The sequence below is a fragment of the Lycorma delicatula genome, chromosome 10 (assembly GCF_047948215.1).
Source record: "Lycorma delicatula isolate Av1 chromosome 10, ASM4794821v1, whole genome shotgun sequence".
Classification (NCBI taxonomy): domain Eukaryota; kingdom Metazoa; phylum Arthropoda; class Insecta; order Hemiptera; family Fulgoridae; genus Lycorma; species Lycorma delicatula.
Window position 1 is genome coordinate 72152279 of NC_134464.1, and position 24323 is coordinate 72176601.

Consider the following 24323-nt stretch of genomic DNA (forward strand, 5'->3'; position numbering starts at 1 on the left):
TGAAAGAAGGGGCTATGCGATTATCGCCAAGAAGACCATACCAAACGTTAAACGAAAAGATACGATGGAAATTACTTGCAGCAGTCGCTGAGACTGTACAAGTTTACACTTCGTTTATACTAATACATATTATTCTCATTCATCCTCTGAAGTAATACATGACAGTGGTTCCGGAGGCTAAAGAGAATAAAAGAGTCTCATGGGGATTTTCTTCTACCCAAATGTGAGTGTTTCGATAATTTACAATGGCATTTCTTGTAAAACAGGATTTATCAGTAATTATAATACACTTAGGAAATCGAGATGAAGTTCACATTTTCCAATTAAAAATTAGCCATCGACAAAATTTCATCCGTTTATCAAAATCAGGCGGTAACAACTCTTGTACACGTGTTTTATGGAACGGGTATAATGTTTGTTCCCGTAACGTTCACCACACACTTGATTGTGAAACATAAAATCAATGTGACCTTTTGGTGCTTGAGACAGGAAATTGTACTGGATTCAATATCGCTTCTTCAGCGCTGGCATTTCTCACAAAACGTTCACGATCAGCATCGAATCAATCGTTGTGGTTTAAGCATACCTGTCTCGAACTCGCCTCTCCAATGCCTTAAATATTTTACGGTATTCTTCGATCTGGATAATTTTCCCGGTATTCACGCACAACACCAATCCATTTTCATTTACTTTACCGTAAATTAACATGTCCGTCATCTCTCCAAATGAAAAAAAATCTTGTAGTTTCACCCATTGTGAATGGCTGACCGAACAATTCTAGTACAAACTATGCTCAGATATATATTTAAATGCTAGTCACTAAACTTAATTGTTGATCAGTTGTTGGCAGACAACTTTTGGCTGATAACATAGGTTATTGCCAACCTATGAAAAAATAAAAGTTTTTTATATGTTTTAGAAGGATGTCTTCAAATATATTTTTAGCATTTGTATGTAAATTGTTCTGTTTAAAATCGTATTACTTTTCCGATGCAGTTTGTGTGTTTTGTTTTTTATTAAAGATTAACTTTTCAAATTTGTTTTATTTTAATAGACGTTTTTACACTAATTTTCCCAAAATTAACTAAAAAAACTTTTATTTGTTTATTAGTAAATTACGTAACAAAGTTATTTTCTTTCACAACTAAAAAAGAGTAATTCTGACAAAACGTTTTCCTGTTTTACCTAGTTCTTCTTAAAACCTAAGTGAGATAGAGGTCTGGAACCACTTTTATTCAATTTCATAGATCATAAACCACGTGGAAGCACCAAATTTACCCTTCGACTTTTACCACAAAAATTATAATGCGGTTTAGTTTCACAGAGGGAGCACAAAGCAGGCCTAAATTTTTCGCAAGCTGAAACTCTCTAAAGAACCGTTTTCTGACCTACATTTGTACAAATTTTTTTTCTTATTTTTGGCTAAAGAATCATCTCCCGAGAGATTGCCATATATATATATATTAAAAAAAATTCTAGTGTCTGTGAGCCTGTTATTCTTTCACGCAAAAACTACTCAACCAATTGAGCAGAAATTTTACATGAACATAGTTTTTATACCTGGGAAAAAAATAAGACTATTGCCATTACGAAATATTTCACTATTTTAAAACTTGGCCATTTTAATAGTTTGCGGTAACAACTGTATTATGTTCTTTGACGATATTCAACTTTATTACGGCCAAACCGTTTGATTAAATCAAATTTGGAGACAACTTGCAGTATTTGAAATTAAATTTTCTACAAAAAACATTTCTTTGTTTTTATATGTACATATAAAAACAAATTCGTATATATATATACGGCATATATATATATATATACTAGCATCCCCGTCGCGGCTTCGTTCACTAAATATGTTTGCTTCCCTTTCCTGTCGCAGTCAATTGTTTTTTTGTACTGGCTGCAACAACCCAGAGGTTGTTGCAGCCAGTGGTGTCACATATACAGTAATAATGGCAGGGGCTGTGTTGGTAGAGTCATAAAAATTAAAACCGTGTTCGGGTTTTTAGATATTTTGTCGCAGACGTTCATCACGCTGTTCTCGAGATTCTTGTCTACGAATTTCTGCTGTTCTGATTCGTTGAGTTGCGTTTCTTGCTGCAATTTGTTCTTCCGATTCATGAGCTCTCTTAACACGCATCCGTCATGCATCTTTGCTACACGCATTGTTAAGGTTAGATTTTTTCCGCGGCATTATACTGAAATTGAAAAATAAAATTGATAATATTTATTATTTAAATAAATAAATTAGATCAAAATTAATTAACAATTAACAGATTAAAAAATCAAAATAAAATACAAACAAAAAAAAAATAAAAAGCAAGCAAGAAATACAAAAGAAGTTATCTATGAAGTTTTATGTTATTATTATTTTTCTGTTAAAAATTATAATAATATCCAAACGATACACTGCACAATTATAGCACACTACAAAGTATAATTATAAATCAAGGAACCTATAACTAGTACTTTTAAGAAGGGACCGACTATTCTAAAATCCGTATACTTCAGATCACTCAAAAATTTCAAATCCTGTGCTGACCAAACTGGCTCTGAAGAAATTACATACACTGATTACTTTTAAAAAATGAAGTTTTTAATTGTTATTTATCAGTATTAATCTCACAAGCATGAAGATAATGAACACATTGGGAATCCAGAGTAGATAGGAAGGGCTCGCTTCCCTCGCCTTGACCGACTATTACATTATATAAAAGTAAATGCATAATAGTATACTAGTTGTAGGGCGGATTGGCCTGACGGGCGGCGTCTCTGAATGCTCGGTGTCAAAAATTGATTATCTTTTGTATAAAATTTTTTTGTTTGAATGATGAAAATTGATCATAGAAAAGCGAAAAAAGGGTTCGTCAACGTTCAGTTAAGCACCCTTCCTCAATAGAAAATATATTAATCTAAGTTAAAAGTTAACGTAGACGCCCTCCGTGGCGTGAGTGATAGCGTCTCGGTCTTTCATCCGGAGGTCCCGGGTTTGAATCCCGGTCAGGCATGGGGTTTTCACACACGCTACAAATTATTCATCTCATCCTCGGAACCTTAACGGTAGTCCCAGGACTACCGTTAAGGTTCCGAGGTTTTTTGTTTAACCTCCAGAGGTTAAACAAAAAAAGTTAATGTAAATGGATAATCGATAGTATTTTTCAGTATCGAAAATAGTCGTGATTTAAATCTGCTACAATATTGAATGAATGAATTAGGATAGTAAAATTTATTAATTTATTTTATAATTATTATTACTGTTATCTATTGTTTATAAACATTTAAGAAAAATTTTGTGATTTTTTGACAAGCAATATGTTCGATCATGTAAGCATGTTCACAGCTAAGGAGGACGCACACAGATAGACACACATACAAACACCCTTTAGTAGGGTAGTATATGGATGTATAATAGAATAAATGTTAATTTCATTAAAAAAAAAATCTAACACAATTACTATTAATTTTTACAGTTACAAGTTATGTCTAAATCTTTTTAGACATAAAAAAGGGTTTTTTAAACCTTTTTTAATCATTTAATTAATCTCTGCACTAATATTTTCAAAGTCCAGCTTTTTATAATAAAGTAAAATGGAGCCTATTTAAATAAATTACATAAATAATATAGGAAAACAAGCTACAAGTAACATAAATTAATAAATGAGTAACCATCCGCTTTTTTTTACAATTATTGAAAATGCAAAAGTGATGAACGATGGTACGCATTTAAATACTTATTTAAACATATCAGAAATAATAATAATATATTATGAGGAATAAATAATATCTAATATATTACTTTATGTTATTACCAATATGTTTCAATTTATGTAAATAAAAAAGCCTATGATAATTCATTCAGAAAATTAATTTTTAATAATAATTTTTTTTTGTATTTCAAGTAATTATGCTGATACTTTCTATAATGATTTAAGATAGTTAAATAATTTAATTTTTATTCGACTTCGATGACCTTCATTCTCGCCCTCTGATTACACTAATATTTCGTTTCCGCACAATTTTATTACAATACAATTACTTTCGGAGAGCGTATTGGCCATAACAACTAACTGTATTTTTTAGTTAGCGCAGCAACAGTTTTAACAGAACCTTTATTCAGAATATTATGCGCTGTTCACATAACCTAATATAATGCAAAAAACATCTAATTTATGTAATTACTGTTATAGAATTTACAATGCGTTTACACGAAGTGTTTTAATTATAAATATATTTCACATTACAGTATTAATTTTACAGTTAAATCTACATTTATTATTTGCGAATGGACAAATCGCGATAAATGGTAAGTACAAAAAACTAATAAAAGTTAATAAAAACATAGCTTAAATAGAAAAAAATGACAGTACGAATTTTATTCATATACAATAATACTAACATAAATTAACTAAATTTAGATAAAAATAATAATTAATATTAAATTAATTAATGATAATAGTTAAATATTTATATCAATTTTAGTTTATTTATAATTTAATAATATTCAAAATAGATTTTCTTTCTAACTTTTTAAATCGTCATACGGAATGGGAGAGTGTTTCTTTTCATTTGGAAAGTTTTGGGTTCAATTCCTGATAATGTTTAGTAATTTTTCAAATGATAAAAAATTCGTTTCTTATATTAAAAAGAAGTAGGGTAACTGCAACCCAGTTGTTACAAGTTTTGAGAACAAATAATCGTAGATTACAAAGATAAAAAACTTTTTAAAAACTCAGATGTCAGTAATTGATGTTAACATCAATTAATTGTATTATAAATACCAATTATTTTAAAAACAATATTTTTCAAAATAGTACAGTAATAAATACAATATGATAGTTAATTTGTAATATTTCAAGCAAGGGTGCATTAATAAATTTTTCAGTACTGGAAAATTTAATTTTGTATTATCACAGACCGCAATATATGGTCCATAACCGTAGGAGGCTAGCTACATGACAGTATTATAAAAAATGCACATTCATTTCAATGTTTGTATTGATAAAAAGCAAAACTTTTTCATGTCAAACACTTAATTTTTTTTCATGAATTAGATTTTCAGTGACTTATTTTGTCACAGTTTGCCTTTGGATATGAAAAATGTAAGGACCATTTTCATGTAATCTTATTTTTATAATTTGGTGTCCACACCAGTTAAGGAAGTGATAATATCTTTCCTTACAAAAAAAGGTAACAATGAATACTTAATGTTAAAATAAAATCTAGGCCAGACTTTAAATTAAAATAAATTTTATGTGAAAGGATAATTTTCTATTTCTCCCAAAAAGCAGTACCAGTACTACATTCTGGTACCAGTGCAACTTGATTTCAAGAAAATAAACAAAAAGAAACCCTCATATTTTATTCTTATTTTGCATACCATACACTTTTTGTACATGAAAATAAAATGTAAAGAAACCCTACCCTGACATCTTGAAATATAACAATTTTTGATTGCCTATAAATTCAACTTGAAATATATATATCAAAATTTTGTAATTGTCTGATATCCTTTACTAAGATGGAAATCATGACGAATATCAAATTATTCATACAAAAGATAACAGGGACTAATATCAAAAGATAAATGTTATCAATTAGTTTAAGTACCTAAGAAAGATTACAAGGAGAACAGTAATAAATAAAACAGCAATTGATGATAGAATATTAGAATTGGAGAAAACTGGGGTTAGATTTATCACCAAAGAATCTACAACAAGAAGAATCTTTCCAAAATTGTGATATTAAGACATTATGTAACTATACAAGATGAATTACAATGTTAAGCAATCTATGATTGGTATGCCTTGTAAAAGAAGAAAAAGAGGATGTAAAAACAACAAGAAGAAGAAATCTTAAAAATATGTAAAAATTTAATTAAAAAAGTTATTTTAAAAACAAATTGTGAAATATTAGCAATGAATACAATTAATTGAAGTGTACGTAAAATCAGTCACGAGTGTTTTAATATAAATAATATATAACATTAAAATTAACATGGGTATTAATATTCAACACAAAACGCAGTTTGTTTTTTCACTTTCAGAATCATGTAGCATGAAGGTTAAAACAATTTCATAATTCAATAAATTAGGATCATAGAAACACAATTACAATGGTAATTTCCTTAATTATCTGTAAACGATCTCAACAGATTGGTACATTTTTACATTCAGCAAATAGTAATCCTGTTTAATTGTAACTATATTTTGCATATCATCAACTTTTACATAAAACAGTATTATTTGCTTTTATTACCAAATTTTAAAGGAAACAACAGTTTTGAAATACAGTAAAAAAATCTCAAATTCAAAATCATATTCATGGCCTACCATCAATAAAATGTAAATGTAAATGCAAATATGTACATTGTATTAGATTGTAATTTGGGTTTATACACTGATTTTTGTAATGCAGTTTCATCCAATCAACAGTTCTGCATGAAAGTTAAGGCATTTTATTAGGTTACTAAAATACTGCTGTATGGATTTATTAATTATACTAAACTATGCATTAGAGATTTATATTCTCTTTTTTATATTAAGTATCTTATTCTGATTGGTAAATAATATTAATAATAATAACACTAAAAAAATAATTTTTTTCTACAATTAAAAAAAAAAGAATTTAAAAAAAGAAGATATTCCTGTTACAAGCATTTAGTAAAATGTGTCTTATTAAATAGTATGTGTCAAAAGTAATATTTATTATTCTGATTTCAAATCTGCAAGCCAAAAATAAATGAAGGCAGGGATTTTTAGTAAAAAAAAAACTTACGTTTTTGAAGGAATTATATAATATAATCTCACTTAATATTTGTTTTTTTACTTCCTTGTACGCAATAAAGGAATTATTGTGATCGCAAAAAATTTCAGTTTTCAGATTTCATTGGAATATCCATTTTGACCATCCCTGAATCCATTTTGATTAGTTTCGGCATGATGTCTGTACATACATATGTACATATGTATCTTGCATAACTAAAAAATGATTAGCCTAGAATGTTGAAATTTTGAATTTAGGGCTGTTGAAACATCTAATTGTGTACCTCCTCTTTTGATAGCAATTAACTGAACCAAAAGTGTCCAAAAAAGCCCAAAATCCAAAAAAAATTGGAGTTTGGACTTTTTCTTAACTGTAGTAATAAGCCCTCGTTGAGAGGTTTTCAACGATATATCATAAGTGGTACTTATTTTCATTGGTTTCTGAATTATAGCCAAATAAAATTTTAATTAATGAAATATTTGAATATTACAAGGGAAGGCACATTGGTTCGAATCACACTACATCTCCTTTTTTTTTGACTTTCTTTTTTTAATTTATATATATTGATTTATTAATAATTATTAACCTATAATTGTAAAAAATGTTTTACAATAAATAAATAATTTAACAATAACAATAATAAAAAAATGGAAAAATATCAGAAGTTATTAATGAAATAAAATTTTATGTACTTTTCATTCAAAAAAAATGTGTAAATATAATTTAATAGGCATACAAAGAAGTTATGTGGTGTCCACATCAGATTTTTTCCTACTGTATTCAGCCTCTGGAATGTCCCTTCACAGTCTCCAGCAGTAATTGGCAATCATGTTCAGACTCCATTTTCCCTGGTCGCATGTTTCCATCATTAATATATTACGCTGATAGCTCTCACCATGCTCATCACTTACATCACTAAGTTTAGTGAAAAAAAGTGCAAATATAAATTCAAAATTTGTATTTTTAAAAAACATATTGTATCACAATATTTTTTAGTGTTCAAGAAGTTCAAACTTCAATTCTAAATAGTTTTCGGCTTCTTTTTGCCTAGGAATGATTTAACAATATTTTAAAATGATACTCATGCTGCTTTCTCAGATTCATTCAGACGTCTCTCAAAATCTGAATTTTTCATTAGATAAGTAATAAATGCTGCAGAAAAAAATAACAAAGCTATGGTATCCAAATCATCCAACAATTATAAATTGCTGCAGCCTTATAACATGAATAACATATCAATATTGATAAAGTTTTAACAAATGCTCTTTTTAATGTGCTGGAAATAAATTTATTGTATCAATTTTAAATGCTCCTGTACATTAAATTTTTAGAAATAATGACCTATTATAGCTTAAAAACTGGGCAATAAATTAATATATGAAAAAGATCCTTATTTAGATTCACATTGAACAATGTGCATATTTTATTGGCCAAAATATTATATGAATAACTCTTAATACTTTACATTATATAATACTGACTGGAGGTCCTTAACTGTGAAACAAAAGAGTTATAATGAAGAGAATTTTAATTGTAAGAACTCTAGTACAAAATTCCCTCTTTGAAGGAACAAATTATAAATTGGCTAAACGTAGAACAATGGAACCTCTAAAGTCCCACTGTATTAATTGCTAATGTACTGATGTCAACACCACTTTCCTTTAAGAGCATCATTTTAATATGTTTGACTCAATTGTTTTGCAAATATTGTTTGGTTTGGATTCCAAGTAGGGCAGTCTATCATAATACATATGAAAATATCTATGGGGGCCACAATCTAATACTTTACAATCCTAGTTTAGGGTTAACTTAAAAATATTTGTTAACAAATGGAAGAATCATTTCAACTGAACTATGTAATTGGTGTATTTCTCTCTGCAAAATAAACTAGCTTTCTAAAACACTTATCTGTAACCTCACCAATAAATGTATACTTCTTAATGATCAAACAAATGCTCCATATAATACATCCCTTCGAAAAATACTGAATAATTTTGACTGTCAATACCTAGTTTCAATTTTCATAGAAGAGAGAATCTATAAGACTGTATCATTAGCACTGTTCGTTTTACTACTAACAGCAATAATTGGTCATCTCAAAGGTTCAGCTAGGTCGTGACTATGCTGTATTGTGCGCATATCAATTACTTATGCCATCCTTACCATGGAAGATTGAACCACCTGCGCCACTACTCATTCCTTGATTTGAGCGTGCACTTGCTGCTTGTTGATGAGACAAGACGCTGACAGGCTGGAATTATCTTCTTTATCTGATTGTTCTAAATCTATGATTTTTCCTGATGTTCGGGCTCAGCGTCAGTGTCAGAAAAAACTTCCTTTTCCAACCATGCCAGAATATATATAATACTTTTATACAGATTTGTTTACTAGATCCTGAATAGTGTTCTAGTTCCTGGATAGTAGGTTGGATTTCAATTAAACACACATCTCAGGAATGGTTGACCTGAAACTGTACAAAACTAGACTTCATTTAGAAGTGGATCGCGATATGGTTCCACTCATATCGCGATCTTCCTATATATGCCATTCAATCTCCGAGCATTTCTCACCACCGTTGCCGCATACAATATCATCGATACCACGGTAGACGCCAACATTCTGCGCTTGAATGTCCTAGGACCCCGGCATTGGCCATAAGCCTCAGCAATGCCGAGGGTACTTACTTTCCTAGAGGGTACTTTTTTTTTTTTCTTTAAACCCCCTCTGGCGACCGGTTCAGCAATCAAGCATACGCAGTCGCCAGAGGGCGCCGTGGCAGTAGTATCTGCCCATCCTGTCTACTCCGCAATGGGAGTTTCCCAACGGGGTCCCCCCAGCATCATCAGAGCGCATGGACCACCATTTCAGCGGCCCATGCGCCTTCCGCCGAGAGGCTACCCTCCCCAGCCCTATCCTAAATGCAATAGCCAGGCTTGACTATCACATCGCGATCTCTCAAACCACAAGGGTCCCTCATGCCATCATCGGAGCACCCCAACCCACACAACTTGCGTGTAGGCCAGGGCTACCTAGACATGAAGGCTACCTTCCGTGCCCTAACGGCGCCACGTTTCATCATTCTTTTAATATGCCTTCCCCTCTGCTCCCTCCTGGGAGTGGCATTAGACTCTAATAGGCCTCCCCACCTACCGGCTATATACCGGCATGGCAGGTCAGCCTACCGGTTCAGCTCTTTTGAGGGGTTGGTTAAATTTTTTTTTTTTCCAACCATCTTCCTCCCACAAATCCATGTGACCCTAACAGCAACCACTGTAGGATCCAGCATTCAGCAGCATATAGCCTCAAAATGAGGCACACAAAATCCGACAAAAAGACACAATACAAAAGAAACAAAATACAATAGAACAAAATTGCCGCACAACACAAAATCAACACAACAGCATCCACATGCATCAGGCGGCAGCATCACGTCAGTCCGCGCCCCACTCAACGTAATCTTGTCCCTTCCTTCTAAGGACCTCCGCCGCCAAACCCGCGACTGCCCTCCAGTCACCCAAGCTGCGGAGCATGAAAGCAAGCAGCGTGTCCGGCGTGACCGCGCACATACCAGCACGCCTCCTCGCATCCTCCCATCTGGGGCACGCAAAGAAGGTGTGTTCCGCCGTATCAACCTCCCCGCAGTAAAAACAGTTCGGGAATTCGCGCCGGTGGAACCTGTGGAGGTATCCACCGAATTCCCCATGACCGGAGAGAAGTTGACATAGGTAATGGTCAGCATCCCCATGCCCTCTCTCCAGCCACTCCTGCAGCCGTGGGATCAGTCGCCTAGTCCACGCCCCTGTGTGCGCACTCTCCCAGCTGTTCTGCCAGTCCTGAACCATGAGAGCCTTCGAGTCTTTCTTGACCATCCCCTCGTAGACCCTCTGCAGGTGCAGTGCCCGTAAGCGAATTGGCGGGACTCCCGCCAAGAGCCTAGAGGGTACTTACTATCACATAACTATACATCTGTCGATTCCACGTAACAAACTAAAACCAATAGATTATGTTTGTAATCTTTACAAACAAAAGTAAAAATTGACCAAATATACCTAACCCTAAATATTTCAATATATATATTATATAATATTTCAATATTATCTTTTGAACATTTGCTATTTCTGCAGATTTTTTGTTTTCTTTGGATTTAATAAAAATAGAAAACTTATGATTATAACACTCAATACTTCATGTTGAAATGTTGCCTAGATTTTACCGAATTCAAAATCCTTTCAACATTCAATTTTTTTAAACTAACACTTCTTAATTTAACGTTGACATGAAAATGAACGATTGGGATTAATTTGTTTATATCAGCTGCATAAACAGAAAATTAATTCAATTTATTGTTTTCGAGTTTTTAAAGATATTTTCAGGAAGTGCTAGTTAAGTTGTGAAAGTATTTTTAATACCAGATTGTTTGATAGTTTTTTGTCCTTTTTTTTAATGGTGAAAAAGAATAGAAAATAAGACTGGATATTAATATTTATCTTATTCTAAAAATCTAACCTTCCCTTAGTTTTATTTTATAAAAATAATGAAACTGCTGGAAGTTGGTCTTGTATTTTTAAAAGCTATATATTCAGCATTCACCTAAAACAAAGAAATGCATTAATATAAAAATCAGATTATACTTATTAACAGTAACAGCATTTTCATAAAAATTACATTAAATTATCCATGCGTAACAATGATGAAATGTTTAGGTTAAAACGTTTTTTTAAAATAATTTAAACTCATGACTCATTTCTAAACACCAGGAAATAAGTTTACAGAAGATCTTTACAAGGTTATATAATCCAATCTCTTTATCAGTGATAAATACTATTGAAGTGATATTTACAATTGTGTTTTCTTTGCTTACAGGTAAGTACTAGATGAGTGAACTACTAGATTCATAGTAATATTGTTTAAAAAAAATCATACAAAAGCCAAATTAAAGGTTGTTCTTTTTTGAATTGTTTTATTAAAATTTAATATGAATATCAAAAAACACGTTGGTTATATTTTTATAAAAACTCAAAATAAATTGATTTTTTCACCTTTTTTTGTTGCATGATTCTAAGCTCCATTAACAAAACAATTAAAAAATTCATTTAATTTCACTTAAAACTTTTATCCATGTTCTTATTTAAATTTAATGTTGTTTTAGTTATCATTTGGTAATTTTTTTTTTTTAATTAGAAAAATAAAACTTCTTTATTCAAACTAAATATCGTACAGTTAATCAAATTTTTTATACTGATAAAGTTTTATAGCAGTAGCCTTAAAATGTATGTACAAATATATTAATCTTGAATGATGACTTGGATATGAAAGTCATTTAACAAAGGTTTTATCAACTGCTTACTGTAATGTAATAGTATGTTGTACTCCTACATTAGGTATGTAATAAAAATTTAGGAATATTTTATAGACATTGTCTAGCCTACTTTAAAATAGTTTTATCATAAATTTATCCAGCTACTTTACGACCTGAAATTTTATGAGAATAAAAAGATAAATTCTATATTTATCAAAAACATATTTCTTCATCTCTACAGATGAGATTTTGCTCAAAGATTTACAAAATTCAGTTTTATACATCTCAAGTTAAACAAATATGGATACTGAGTAAAATGTTTAATCAAAAAGGCTGAGATTCATCTAAAGTAAGCTCTACTACCTGAAGGAAGCAATTTGTTAACAGTTTTATTTTTTAATAGCTTGAATGTGGAAATATGACATAAATTATTTGTAGCATATAAAAAAATACCAGTCTGACCTGTACACTCGAACTCCAAACCTTTCGAGTGAATGATGAGGGCAATACTACATGGCTAAATAAATTGGGAGAGTGTTACAGCAGTTCCATGGATGATAGAGGACAAAAAATCTCCATAGAATATCCATTTTGATATTAAAACATCATTCAACATTAGTGTACTATTATCATTCCCCGTAAATATACTTTAATCATTCGAATAACTGTTGGTGAAATGGAAGCCTACTTTACAATAGAAATCTGAGGCACTAATTTTGATGATGATTTTTGTGATAAAGAGTAAATCATCCCTTTATCATCAACCACCCTTTCATTTGCCCTTTTCACCCGATGGTCTTCAATGGGTTCTTGATGAACACTCGCTAGATCCATATTAAGAACATTGGACAACCTTTGAGTTATTTTTCATTCTTCTTTGATATTTGTTTAAACAGGTTTCCCAACAGATCTATTCATGGATTCTTTTTCATATTTGAAGGCTGTAAAATAATACCCAAACCTGGTGAAGGACATTTTAAGTAAATATGTGGCTTCATTTTTCTTCCTAATCCAATAAAGATTTTTGGAATAGTTTTAACGTTATGAGCTTGAAAACTTCATATTCTAAAAAAAATTCATTTCAGTTCCAGTTTTAGTGAATAAGGGTCTCCTTCTAAACTACCTGTTATATCTTTATCTGAATTTATCCCATTTGTATCATTATCTCATTGTATTTATTATCCATGGAAGAATTAATTTATTGAAGGTAACATACATGTAGAGGATTACTAACCTAGCAAACATAAACTATATTACATTTTATTGATGTGTTATGTATGGATTTTTTTCTAGATCTGGAATGTCATAAACCACTTATTGAAATTCTTGTTTCACCAATGATATCAAGTGAAAAGATACGTGAGCTGGAATTATTATGGATAGTAGATAATACTGAACCAAATGATTGGGTTGCTTTATATGATAAAGATCCCGTAAAATATAAAGAAACGAAACCAATCTTTCAGAGTAAAATAACTAATAACATCAACTGGATTCAAACTAATATTCAAGAAAAGCGTGATTATTCATCATTACCATTTTATAGTGTATGTATGGGTTATTGGTCTGTTTACTGGAGAAATTACAGCAGCTATAACAATACTAATAAAAATATAAGTAAGACATTGATTATACATATATTACCTTATATGGATAAATTTTACTCTTGAGTAATCAGTTATTTCATTCATCTGATGCTGTTCTACAATCCATTCTATTCTATGTTAATTTTATAACTTGAAACCATTCATTACACCTTCAATTATTCATTTTATATATTTCAGCCTTTATTTTCTTGCACATTTTTTACTCCCTACACATCCCTCAATTTTGAAATTAATTAAACTTTTACTTTAACCATTGGTCAACCAGTCTTGTTTGTCTCTTAAAAGGTTATAGTATGAAATTTCTCTCCTCTTCTACACTTTTTAGATTTTTACTTTATATACCTACATAATTTTTAATGTCCAACATGAATTCCAAATTTAAAGGTTACTAATCTTTTTTCATTTTTCCTCTTTTTCCAGTATGGATAATATAAATTGCTTCAACGAACACAAATGTTTGTAGAATATCTTTTCATTCTTAGATCCATAGTGATTGATACTAGCAGAATTCTTTTCTGTATTAAAGATCTCCTTGTTCAGGCTAATGCGCTTTTGATCTCTCTGTTTTAGCTTTTCCATCCTTTAGAATTTTACTACCTATCTTTTATTTTGTATAATTATTTATATATACATAAGTTGAATTTGGATTATCCTCATTTTCAATTATAATTATAATGTAATATAATTCCACAATAAAAATTTGGATATTGACCAGTATTTGGTAATGAGTTCTATCAAATTGAGTTTCAAGATCAAGGCAATGAAGTTTGGAATTAAATCTTCTACAGGATTAATTTCTGGAGTATAATCCAATTAAAATATGTGTGAAAATATTATTTTCCAGTAGAATATAAAAAAAATAATTGAACAATTTCATTCAAATTTAAGCAACAAGGTTTTAGTATTAAGTGAAAAAAATATTAAATTTATGTACGATCTACGTCAAAATAAAATTAACCACATAAGCTATGATATCTTAATTTAATTATGAAACAAAAATTATTAAAAAAAAAAAAAATGTTTAGGAATGATCAGCTATGATAATACATCAAAATCCAATAAGAGTTCAAATATCTATTCAGCACTGAGTTAATCACTGCTTTAATGTGCATTAATAAAATTATATTATTTAACTAACTGGGGTTTCAATATACAACCCAGTGGATTGGATTAGCTTTGTTTTTTAACACTGAAATCTTGAAATAACGTATATCTAGATTCTTGACGTAGATTTGAAGACTTGCTTCAACCAAATGGTGGATTTGATCAGTACACAAAAATTCTTTTTTATCCAAAATAAAGAAAGCATTGGAAATATTTCCAACAAGTATGTATGTAACATCCCTAAGTAAAATGTACATGTATACTAATTGGGAAAAAAAGATTAAATACAATATATTTTCAAATTTTTTTCAGTAATAAATGAAAGATAATACTAATAAGTCTTCTACATAGGTCATGTTGTCCACCTGGGCTTTATTTTAAGTAAATTATAATAATAAAAATTGTTTTCGATAAACTTAGTGTAAATGATTAATTCAATAACACTCAAGAATTATTGGACCTAATGAACAATTAAGAAAGATTAATCTGTTTTTTATTTAATTAGAACATAATGTTTACTGAAAATATATATTTTGATTTTTACCTAGTAGGTGATGTATTCAACCTAAATGACTATCATATTAGTGGAATTACATTTAAATTTTAACTAGTAAAACTCCTATTCATTATATAGGTGTAGAATGTGAAAGTATACAACAGTTTAAAATAAATTTCTGCAATATATGGAAAATAATATATAATAAACCTATGATGCAGCTCATACTGTCCATGTTGCTATTTAGAATTGTGTATCTTAATCAGACTTAAAAATAAAACTATTTCAAGAAAATGAATAGAAAAGACTGACTATATTTAAGCTCATATGTCTAAAACAAATGTAAGACTTAACTAATAAGAATTTTGAGCCAATAAATGAGGTAATTTTTTAAATTTCATAATTTTATTACCGATACATTAAAAAACCAGAAGACTTTTGTTACAAATTGGTAGTTTATTTAGTAGTATTTAACTTATGTTCAAATGTTTTAGTTTTTAAAACTACATCCTGAAGGGTAGGTGGCTACCATTTCGATTCACATGGTCATCAAATTGAATGTTTATGTTTTCTATCACACAACATAATACATCATAGAAAATTCAGTAACTTAGTGACAAAAATGTTTTTATCTTCAATCTTTAAATATCCCTACAAAAAAAGTACAAAGAATATTTCAATGTTTATGAATAAGCAATAATTTAACTACATTCATTGACTGTCTTCCTGCAAGACTGATTGTCCAATCCTGTTGAAACCACATATCTGGATTTATATCAGATTATTTTTTCGCTATTTGAAAAAAACAAAAATTTACTGATGTCCCATCATTCTCCTCAAAGACATATCAATCAGTTATTTCAGAGAGTTTTACTGTATGCCATAAGGTTTTAGGTTTTATGCTATTAACGCTTAAAGTATTTCATTAAGGTTGGTAGTGCCTCGATACCGGAAGTTTTGTTTATTTACATATCAGCATAACGGAAATGTGATTTATCATTGGCATTCTATGAATAATATCTTTGTTAAATTCATAAAATTTGAAAGCCAGTGGCAAAAAATCATACAATAATCAACTTTATTCTAATATCTGCATACTTCAATTTTACAAGAATGCATGTATAAATTCTTATGAAGAATCCTTCAAAAATTGGAGTTCAACAAGCCAAGTAAAACTTAGCAAGGATTTGTTAAGGCACACAGTTTGGTACTTCATAGTATTGCAACACTTAGGGCATCAATGTTTGTAGGTGGATGTACTGTTCTTTGTTTACCAGAAGGCTTCTTGTTCAACGCTAAACCAATTACTTTAAAATTCTGCATCTAGACTTTAATGTCATAGGCTAATGGCACCGCATCATTCTGATGGATACTGAAGTGGCATTGAATCACACATTGTGCAGTTATATAAATAATTATCAATTTTTTTATAATTATTTAATCCTAAATGTAAGCTGTTCACCTGTCTAATATGCCATCATAGAAATTTTATAAAAGCAAAGATAAATGTTGCCGAAAGAAGAATATGTTGCTACCAAATATACCTGAATGCTCCAGGAAAAAACACTGTGTTTCTAATTGCCATTTCAACAGTTCATCCATTTTAAGATTACATCATTCAGTCTATTAAAAATCCGATCAACAAACTAGACAGCTGAATTTGGTTATTCTTGGTTCAGTTTTACAGATAAAACACATCACATTAACACAAAGTATACATCTAAATCTTGACCTACTCTTTGACAATCGTGATCAGTGCATTAGATTCTTAATTGAGATTTCTGACCAATATGTATTATTCAGAAGAAAATTGTACAAGTATAGATTGTTTACATATAGAACTTGAACTAGAAAGAATTTAACAATTTAGAACAACAAATTTAGCTGTATATATTAAATAATAAGTGAAAGAAAAATTTGTGATAAATGTCTGGTCATTTCCTCCCCCTGATGATCATGATCTTTTATCTTTATCCAAATGTAAACCTGAAACACTTATATAAAAACATAGTCAGATTGGACATGATTGGGTACGATAATGAGCCACAATCAGATATGATAATAAGGGACAAACCAATTACAATTATTATTTTGATGTGGTTTTTCTTATATTTTCATAAAACCTCTTAGATTTCATGATTTTAATTGTAGTCAATCATTTTTAACTGATTTTTTTTGAGTTAATTTTAAATGTTTTATTTATTTATTTTTTTGAGGGGATCTAAATGCAGGAATATCTGGTTTCTAAAACAAAAACCCCGATTGGTTGAACATGTTATATGCGTATTATTCAGCATATTGAAGTAGAATTTGCAACTTGAATCTCAAACCAATCATGATCATGATAATAGATTTGTGTACTTAAATTTTTTTCCATTTACTTTTGATCCACTTTTGATTTATTATAAAAAAATTCATGAGATGATTTATTTAAGAATAGAACATGATCTTTATGTTAAATTTTTATTAATTGAAGAGAAAATTCCAGATCGGGTGAGCTTTGAACCTGAAAACACCCAGACTACACTAAAGGAGAATGTTAACTAGACCATGTCTTCACAGACAAACACCATCACAAGGAGATCTATAATGTAAAAGCCCACTGAGGAGTATACACAGGCTCAGATCACTATGTAGTCAAAATTAAAATTAAATTTACTCCCAAAGAAAGGAACAAAACCAAGCCCCTTAAACTAAAAGAAAAATGGACCTTATCCAGCTAATCAAGAATGAAAATTACCTAAAAGCAACTGAAAAAATAACAGTTATGTATAAACTTGAAAAAGAATTAGTCCCAATAGAATTCTGAAAAAAACATCAATGGTGGAACAGCAAATGTGATGAAACAGTGGAAAAATACATTAAGGATGTCTATTTCGCCAATCCCAAAAATCAGAAACATCCTTCCTAAATCTAGTAAAACAAAGAAAAGGAACCACCCAACTCCTAAGGAGAATAAAAAGACAACACCATAAAGACACACCTAAGTCAATAGAAGAAGAATTCACTAAAACACAGTTGAGAGACTACTACAAAACACTGAAAAATCAGCTCCAAAAATATGCACTCCCAATCCTACTAACATAGAATGAAAATGGTAAACTCACCCATAACAATAAAGACAACGTGCAAATCCTAGCTAAATATTTCAACTAACTCCTAAACTGAGAAGAATCAACAGAATTCTACAACTCAGAAAGAACTAGGAGAACACCAGGAAGGTTTCAGACCCTGGAAGAGTTGTACAGACCAGATCATAAGTCTCAAGCTAATAATGGATTACAGCAGGAAAAGAAATAGGGACATGATAATAACATTTGTAGATTTCAAGAAAACTTATGATTGCATCCACAGAGAATCCCTAGTAGAAATTCTAAGACACCTCAGACTACATATCAAGTTAATAAATGTGATAAAACTGACCCTCACAAACACTAAGTCAAAGGTAAATTTCAGAGGCTAGTTTTCTGAATCTTTTGAGATGAAAACAGAATTGCACCAAGGCGATGGACTCTCTCCACTATTTTCTTCAAAACCTTTAAACCAAAACAGTCTTGGTTTCACTGACAACTTGGCATTGCTAGCAAACAACATTGACAAAGCTAAATCACAGATATTTGAATTTCAAAACATTGCAAATAAAATTGGCCTCAAAGTTTCATTGGAAAAGACAATAATAGTGAACCATAAACCAACACAATTAAAAGAAGTAAACATAAATGGTAATAAAATCAAAATAGTAACCCAACCTAAAAACCTTAGAGAAATAGTAACAAACAACCTAAAAAAAACCTCAATCCAAATAAGAAGAAACAAACTAGCTGAAGTTCAAAAATTAACCTGGTTCACTTACGATAAAAAATGCCAATAATAAACGCAAAAATAACACTACAACACAGTTATAAAAACAGAAGCCACTTATGCAGCAGGAACACTCTTCCACCTGAACGAACAATCAAGGACAGACAGGCCCCAGAAAATCGAAAGAAGAATCAGAAGAACCTGCATCAATAACAAGTACCAGAAAGACTGGCAGTGGTGGATTGTGCCCAACAAAGTTGTGTACAAAGAGTTAGAAACCTTCACTGATGCCATGCAACTTGAAAACCACCAAGACAGGATACAGATGTATCAGAGAAATAAGAGAGGATCTGAAGGAAATTGACCATACACCAGTAAACACCATAGATAAGATAAAATTAAACAAGACAATCGAGAACAAAAACACCTGGTATGAATATTTTCAAGGGCACGAAGATCAAAATGTATGAAAAATACAGGGATGACTGCAAGGGCCAAACAGCCCCATCGAAGAGACTTGGATAACGGACTGATTAAAGTAATTCTATGCGGTCATAAAAGATAATAATAATAATAGTGGTTTTTTTCATACTATTTAGTGTATACAGTATTCATTTCAAATATTTAGACTAAATATAATGAATTTATCAAATTTTGATAAAAAGTAGTTCATTTATTATTATTGTAGTCTATTTTGCTACAAAATGTAAAATTATGTGCTCCATCCAACAAGCAATTGCAATCCAAAAGAATATATAAGAAGCTAAATTTCTTTTGATTTCTTTTTTTAATTCCATTATAAAATGTGGATGGAAATATTACATTGGTGTTAGAATGTATAAAATTATATATTTTAGATCATGTTCCTTAATTTATATGAAAATTAGAATAATTAAGAATGAATTATCCATGATAAAGAAATATGAGCAAATGAAAATCTAGGTAGCCTTTTGTATCGAAAACTGATTGAAAACATTAATTTAACATATTCAAAACAAACATTCATTTTTCAGTTAAAAAAAAATTAAATTAATATGTTTAAATGTTGACCACTAAACTAACCAACTTAGTATCTAAACCAAATGTATAAACATAAATTATGTAAGGTTATGTGTTTTTTTAAATTTCTTATAAAAATTATTTTTTTCAGTAATTCAGTATGAAAAATTAAATTACATTCAAGTGATTAATTTTGGTCCAATTATCAGAATTTTAATCTTTACCTCATAGAATCTATTGAGATTAAAAAACTATGACAAAATTCAATAATTCAAGAAAATTTTATGAAATTTCATTTATTTATTTATTTTTATTCAGATTATCAGTCTTATTATCTCTAAAAAAAACCCTAAGATACAAGACATAGAATTTAGTACTTTAAAAAGCTTTTTATTAATTTTTTTAAGCTAATTTAAAGGATGGGAGTAAATAAAAAATGAAGTGTTAATATTAAATTTGTTGTGATATGATTCAATTAATTTTGCATCAACACCAAACTTTTCCAGCTTCTATTCTATTAACTCAATATTTTAAATATATTACTTCAATAACTGAGCAGATCAAAATTACTGTTTTCTAGAATATCCTTTCTTTTCTTTTTCCTGTTTAGTCTCCGTTAATTACCGTTCAGATAATACTTCAGAGGATGAATGAGGATGATATGTAAGAGTGTAAATGAATGTAATCTTGTACAATCTCAGTTCGACCATTCCTGAGATGTGTGGTTAATTGAAATCCAACCACCAAAGAACACCTTGATCTATGATCTAATATTCAAATCTGTGTAAAAATAACTGACTTTACTAGGACTTGAACGCTGGAACTCTCGACTTCCAAATCAACCAATTTGGGAAACCGCATTCACCACTAGACCAACCCAGTGGGTTTTCTAGAATTTACTAGAAAGGTTAATCATAATACTGAAAAATTAAGTGATGTGCTTTTTCGTGCCAAATTTAATATTTCTTAGATTTTTATAATATATGATAACACTTTCCTTTTTTATAATACAACTTTGTTACAACAATTCATTTAATTTATTTTATAGAATAATTATATTGTTGAATTGATAATAATTCTTTCCTTTTAGTAATAACAGCTTCATGCCTTCGAACATTTCCAACATGGATGAAAGATCGAAGATCAAGTCTGAAAAAATTGACTTTGAAAGACATGTTCATACCAGGAACACATGATGCAGCTGCTTATTTAATATCATATTATCCATTTAAAGAAACTATTTATCAAAAATATGTATATACACAGGTAATTAACTTTATTATTTTGTATTTTTTTATTTATTATTGTATTCCTTTATCAAGAAGCTGTAAATAAATATAATATTTTTTAATTAATGAATTTTTACATGAATCTTTCATGTTTGTTTGAATAATCAGATTTTCTGACTATATTGAATCCGATGATGGTAATATTTTATGGCGATATTAATTCTATGAAGCAAAAACAATATTTATGTTTCCTAAAAAAAAATTTAAAAGTTAAAACAAAATTTCTTAACAAATAGTTGTAATTTTCAAAAAAGGAAATGTAATTTTCAAGTCAAATTTTTGACTTGATTTTTTTTTTCAAGAAATACTAAAAAGTAAGGACTATAAAAAAATAAGGATTTTTAAATTTTAAACGCAATGGGTAACTTGCAAAATGGATTTAAAATTAAAATAAAATTAATAATTTTTTAAAAATTAAAAAAATGTTTGTTACATCAGACCACAGAAGTGGGGCGGAAAAAACTGTTTATAGTGATTTGAAAGCCTATTGATGTAGAAAATATAGATGCAAAAATTCCATTAACTCATTTTCTGATGCAGGGTGTAGATAAAAAAGAAAAATATATAGTCATTTTTGGAGGAGGGGCGAGAATGTTAAATAAATTTTTTTCGTAATTTCTGATCTCAATAAAAAAGCTTCAACTTTTGTAAGACATTTTTTTTGCTAAAGTGCCCTAATAAAGATTTGCAATTTTATCCGAAATACCCCCACTCTTTTTCTAATTTTAGCAAAAATTTAGTACGTCTCCCCCCCCCCCCCACCATTAATGATATACCTAGCAAGTTTGAAGAAAATTGCTGAACAGTGTCCAGAGTTATAAGACAAAATACAGGCCAACATAACAAAAAGAGTTTTTTGAACATGGAATAAGAAATTTCTTCACAAGTGAATTATTTACAATGTATTTAAACTTAATTCTTTTTATTAAAAAAAATTTTAAAAAACAGTTTTGTCTCCTTCAGATACAAAACTTAAAAAGACAATTTTTTTACCAATCTATCTCTTTTTCTGTTATAACTATAGTTGCTGTAGCAGCATATAACACTATAGCTGGAAAAATATAAAAGGTACTAAACAATGAACAATTTATGTGCCAAACATTTATGTGAACAATTCATAAAATATGACCATACAAAAAAAAAATATTGTCAAGGAAGGTTATTGAAAGATAAAGTGCCTTCTGTTAACATAACATAAACATTATGAAAGATTATAAATACACTTATGGGTGACAAGACACTGATATCCAAATATTAACTTTGTTTATATTTTGGTTCAACAATTTCGATGATATGTGCTTACTTAATTACTAATTTATTAATGTTACTGATTTATATATCTATTCTAGGATGAGATGATATTGGATCAATTGATAATGGGTGTAAGATACTTAGACATCAGAATTGGTCTTTACAATAACACATATTGGGTGAATCATGGATCTGTTACTTTACATCCTTTGTCACACATATTAAATCAAGTAAAACATTATATGGATCATACAGAGGAGATTGTCATCATTGATTTTCATAGATTTCCTGTAGGTAATAAAAATAATAATAATCTTCCCATATTAAAAAATTTGTTAGTTTTGATTCTTATCAATGTAAACATCAAAATCAATGTGCATTGTTAATAACATTACCACGTAGCAAGCTGCCTGTGGCTGTGAACCACATTCTGCAGTCTACTACAATACAAAATTAAAGAGTAGAATAGATATACATACCATAGAAAACATGCATAAATATTCCATGCACATATTCATGCATAAATGATTATCATGAATAGCTTTATTATTACTTACAAAGAAGATTAATTTAAAGATTTAAAGGATGTGAGGTTAGAATACTTTAATTTTTTATATCTGTCTTACAAGACTATGATATATTCTAGTCATTATTCTTATAATTCTATTCTTGAATTTAATTCTCCTTTTGAGTGTTAACATTCAAAAATGACACCATAAAACAAAAAACAAAAATGTACATAATATTAATACTTTTTTTAAGGTTAATAAAGAAAAGTTCATTTTCATCTGGAAACAAGCTTTATTTAGGCTTAAAGAAAAATTATCCAAATATTTTTTTCATTATAATCTGTATATAGACCCAAACAAAAAAACACTCTTCATGAAATTCTGTGTTAAATCATCAAGCTGCATTCCAATTTTAATTTGTTAAGGTTATTTGTTAGAAAGAACTTTTTTTTATCACACTTAGACAAAAGACCACTTTCTGGAACTATTCCTTCATGTTCTCAAGTATCTCATAAAGACATCATGATTACAGTGGTGTCATCAAGTAAAATTACTTTCTAACTTATTAGGCAAGCAGTTTAAATAAGAAGAGTGATTATAATTTTGTTTATTCTGTCGAAGGATTCTGAGGGACACATGATTTCACTTTTTGCCATGAAGAAAAATGTTGATGATAGTCTTTTATGACCATTTTTCTCTACATTCTATTTGACAACTAAGATTTATACTGTAGCTCAACACCAAATATAATGTAATACTTAACCTTTCAATAAGAAAGTTGGCTAAATCATAAAAAAATACCAAAATTATTTCACAATTCATCCAAAGATTCCAGTACCTGAACTTATTTTTAAATTATAAGTATGGAGTAATAAGTAATTAAAGGAATAGAGAATTGAATCAAACTAGTCATGCAATCAGTGATAAAATATACATAGTATCTGTAATAATGTGACAGGATTTTAAAAAACGTCATCATTAAGAAGTTTTTTAATGTTCTGTAAAATTTTTTCAATTCAATATTTTGTTCATATTTGCTGATCTGCCACATCTAACAGAAGATGGTTTAAGGCACTGGTACATTTTTTCCTGAAGTATATTAATTCTTATTAATTTAGAGGTGATTGATAAAACTTATTTGATATTCTGTTAGAACTGTATGTATCTCAATTGAATTGGAGTAGTCGGGAGTTGTGTCTCCTT

At 29.6% G+C, this 24323-nt stretch overlaps 1 protein-coding gene across 4 annotated transcripts in view; it reads left to right on the forward strand.

The window, feature by feature from the left end:
* Positions 1–4070: 4070 nt before the first annotated feature.
* LOC142331173 (PI-PLC X domain-containing protein 3-like) overlaps positions 4071–24323 on the forward strand; it is a 34620-nt gene continuing 14367 nt past the window's right edge. For all 4 annotated transcript variants that reach the window (XR_012757910.1, XR_012757911.1, XM_075376883.1 and 1 more), the window contains exons 1-4: positions 4071–4306; positions 13358–13681; positions 21162–21337; positions 22710–22905. Coding sequence is in view for 2 of the 4 variants with exons in the window: in XM_075376883.1 (XP_075232998.1) it covers positions 4153–4306; positions 13358–13681; positions 21162–21337; positions 22710–22905 (850 nt within the window). In the remaining 2 variants the exon portion in view is untranslated. The remainder of the gene's footprint in view (positions 4307–13357; positions 13682–21161; positions 21338–22709; positions 22906–24323) is intronic.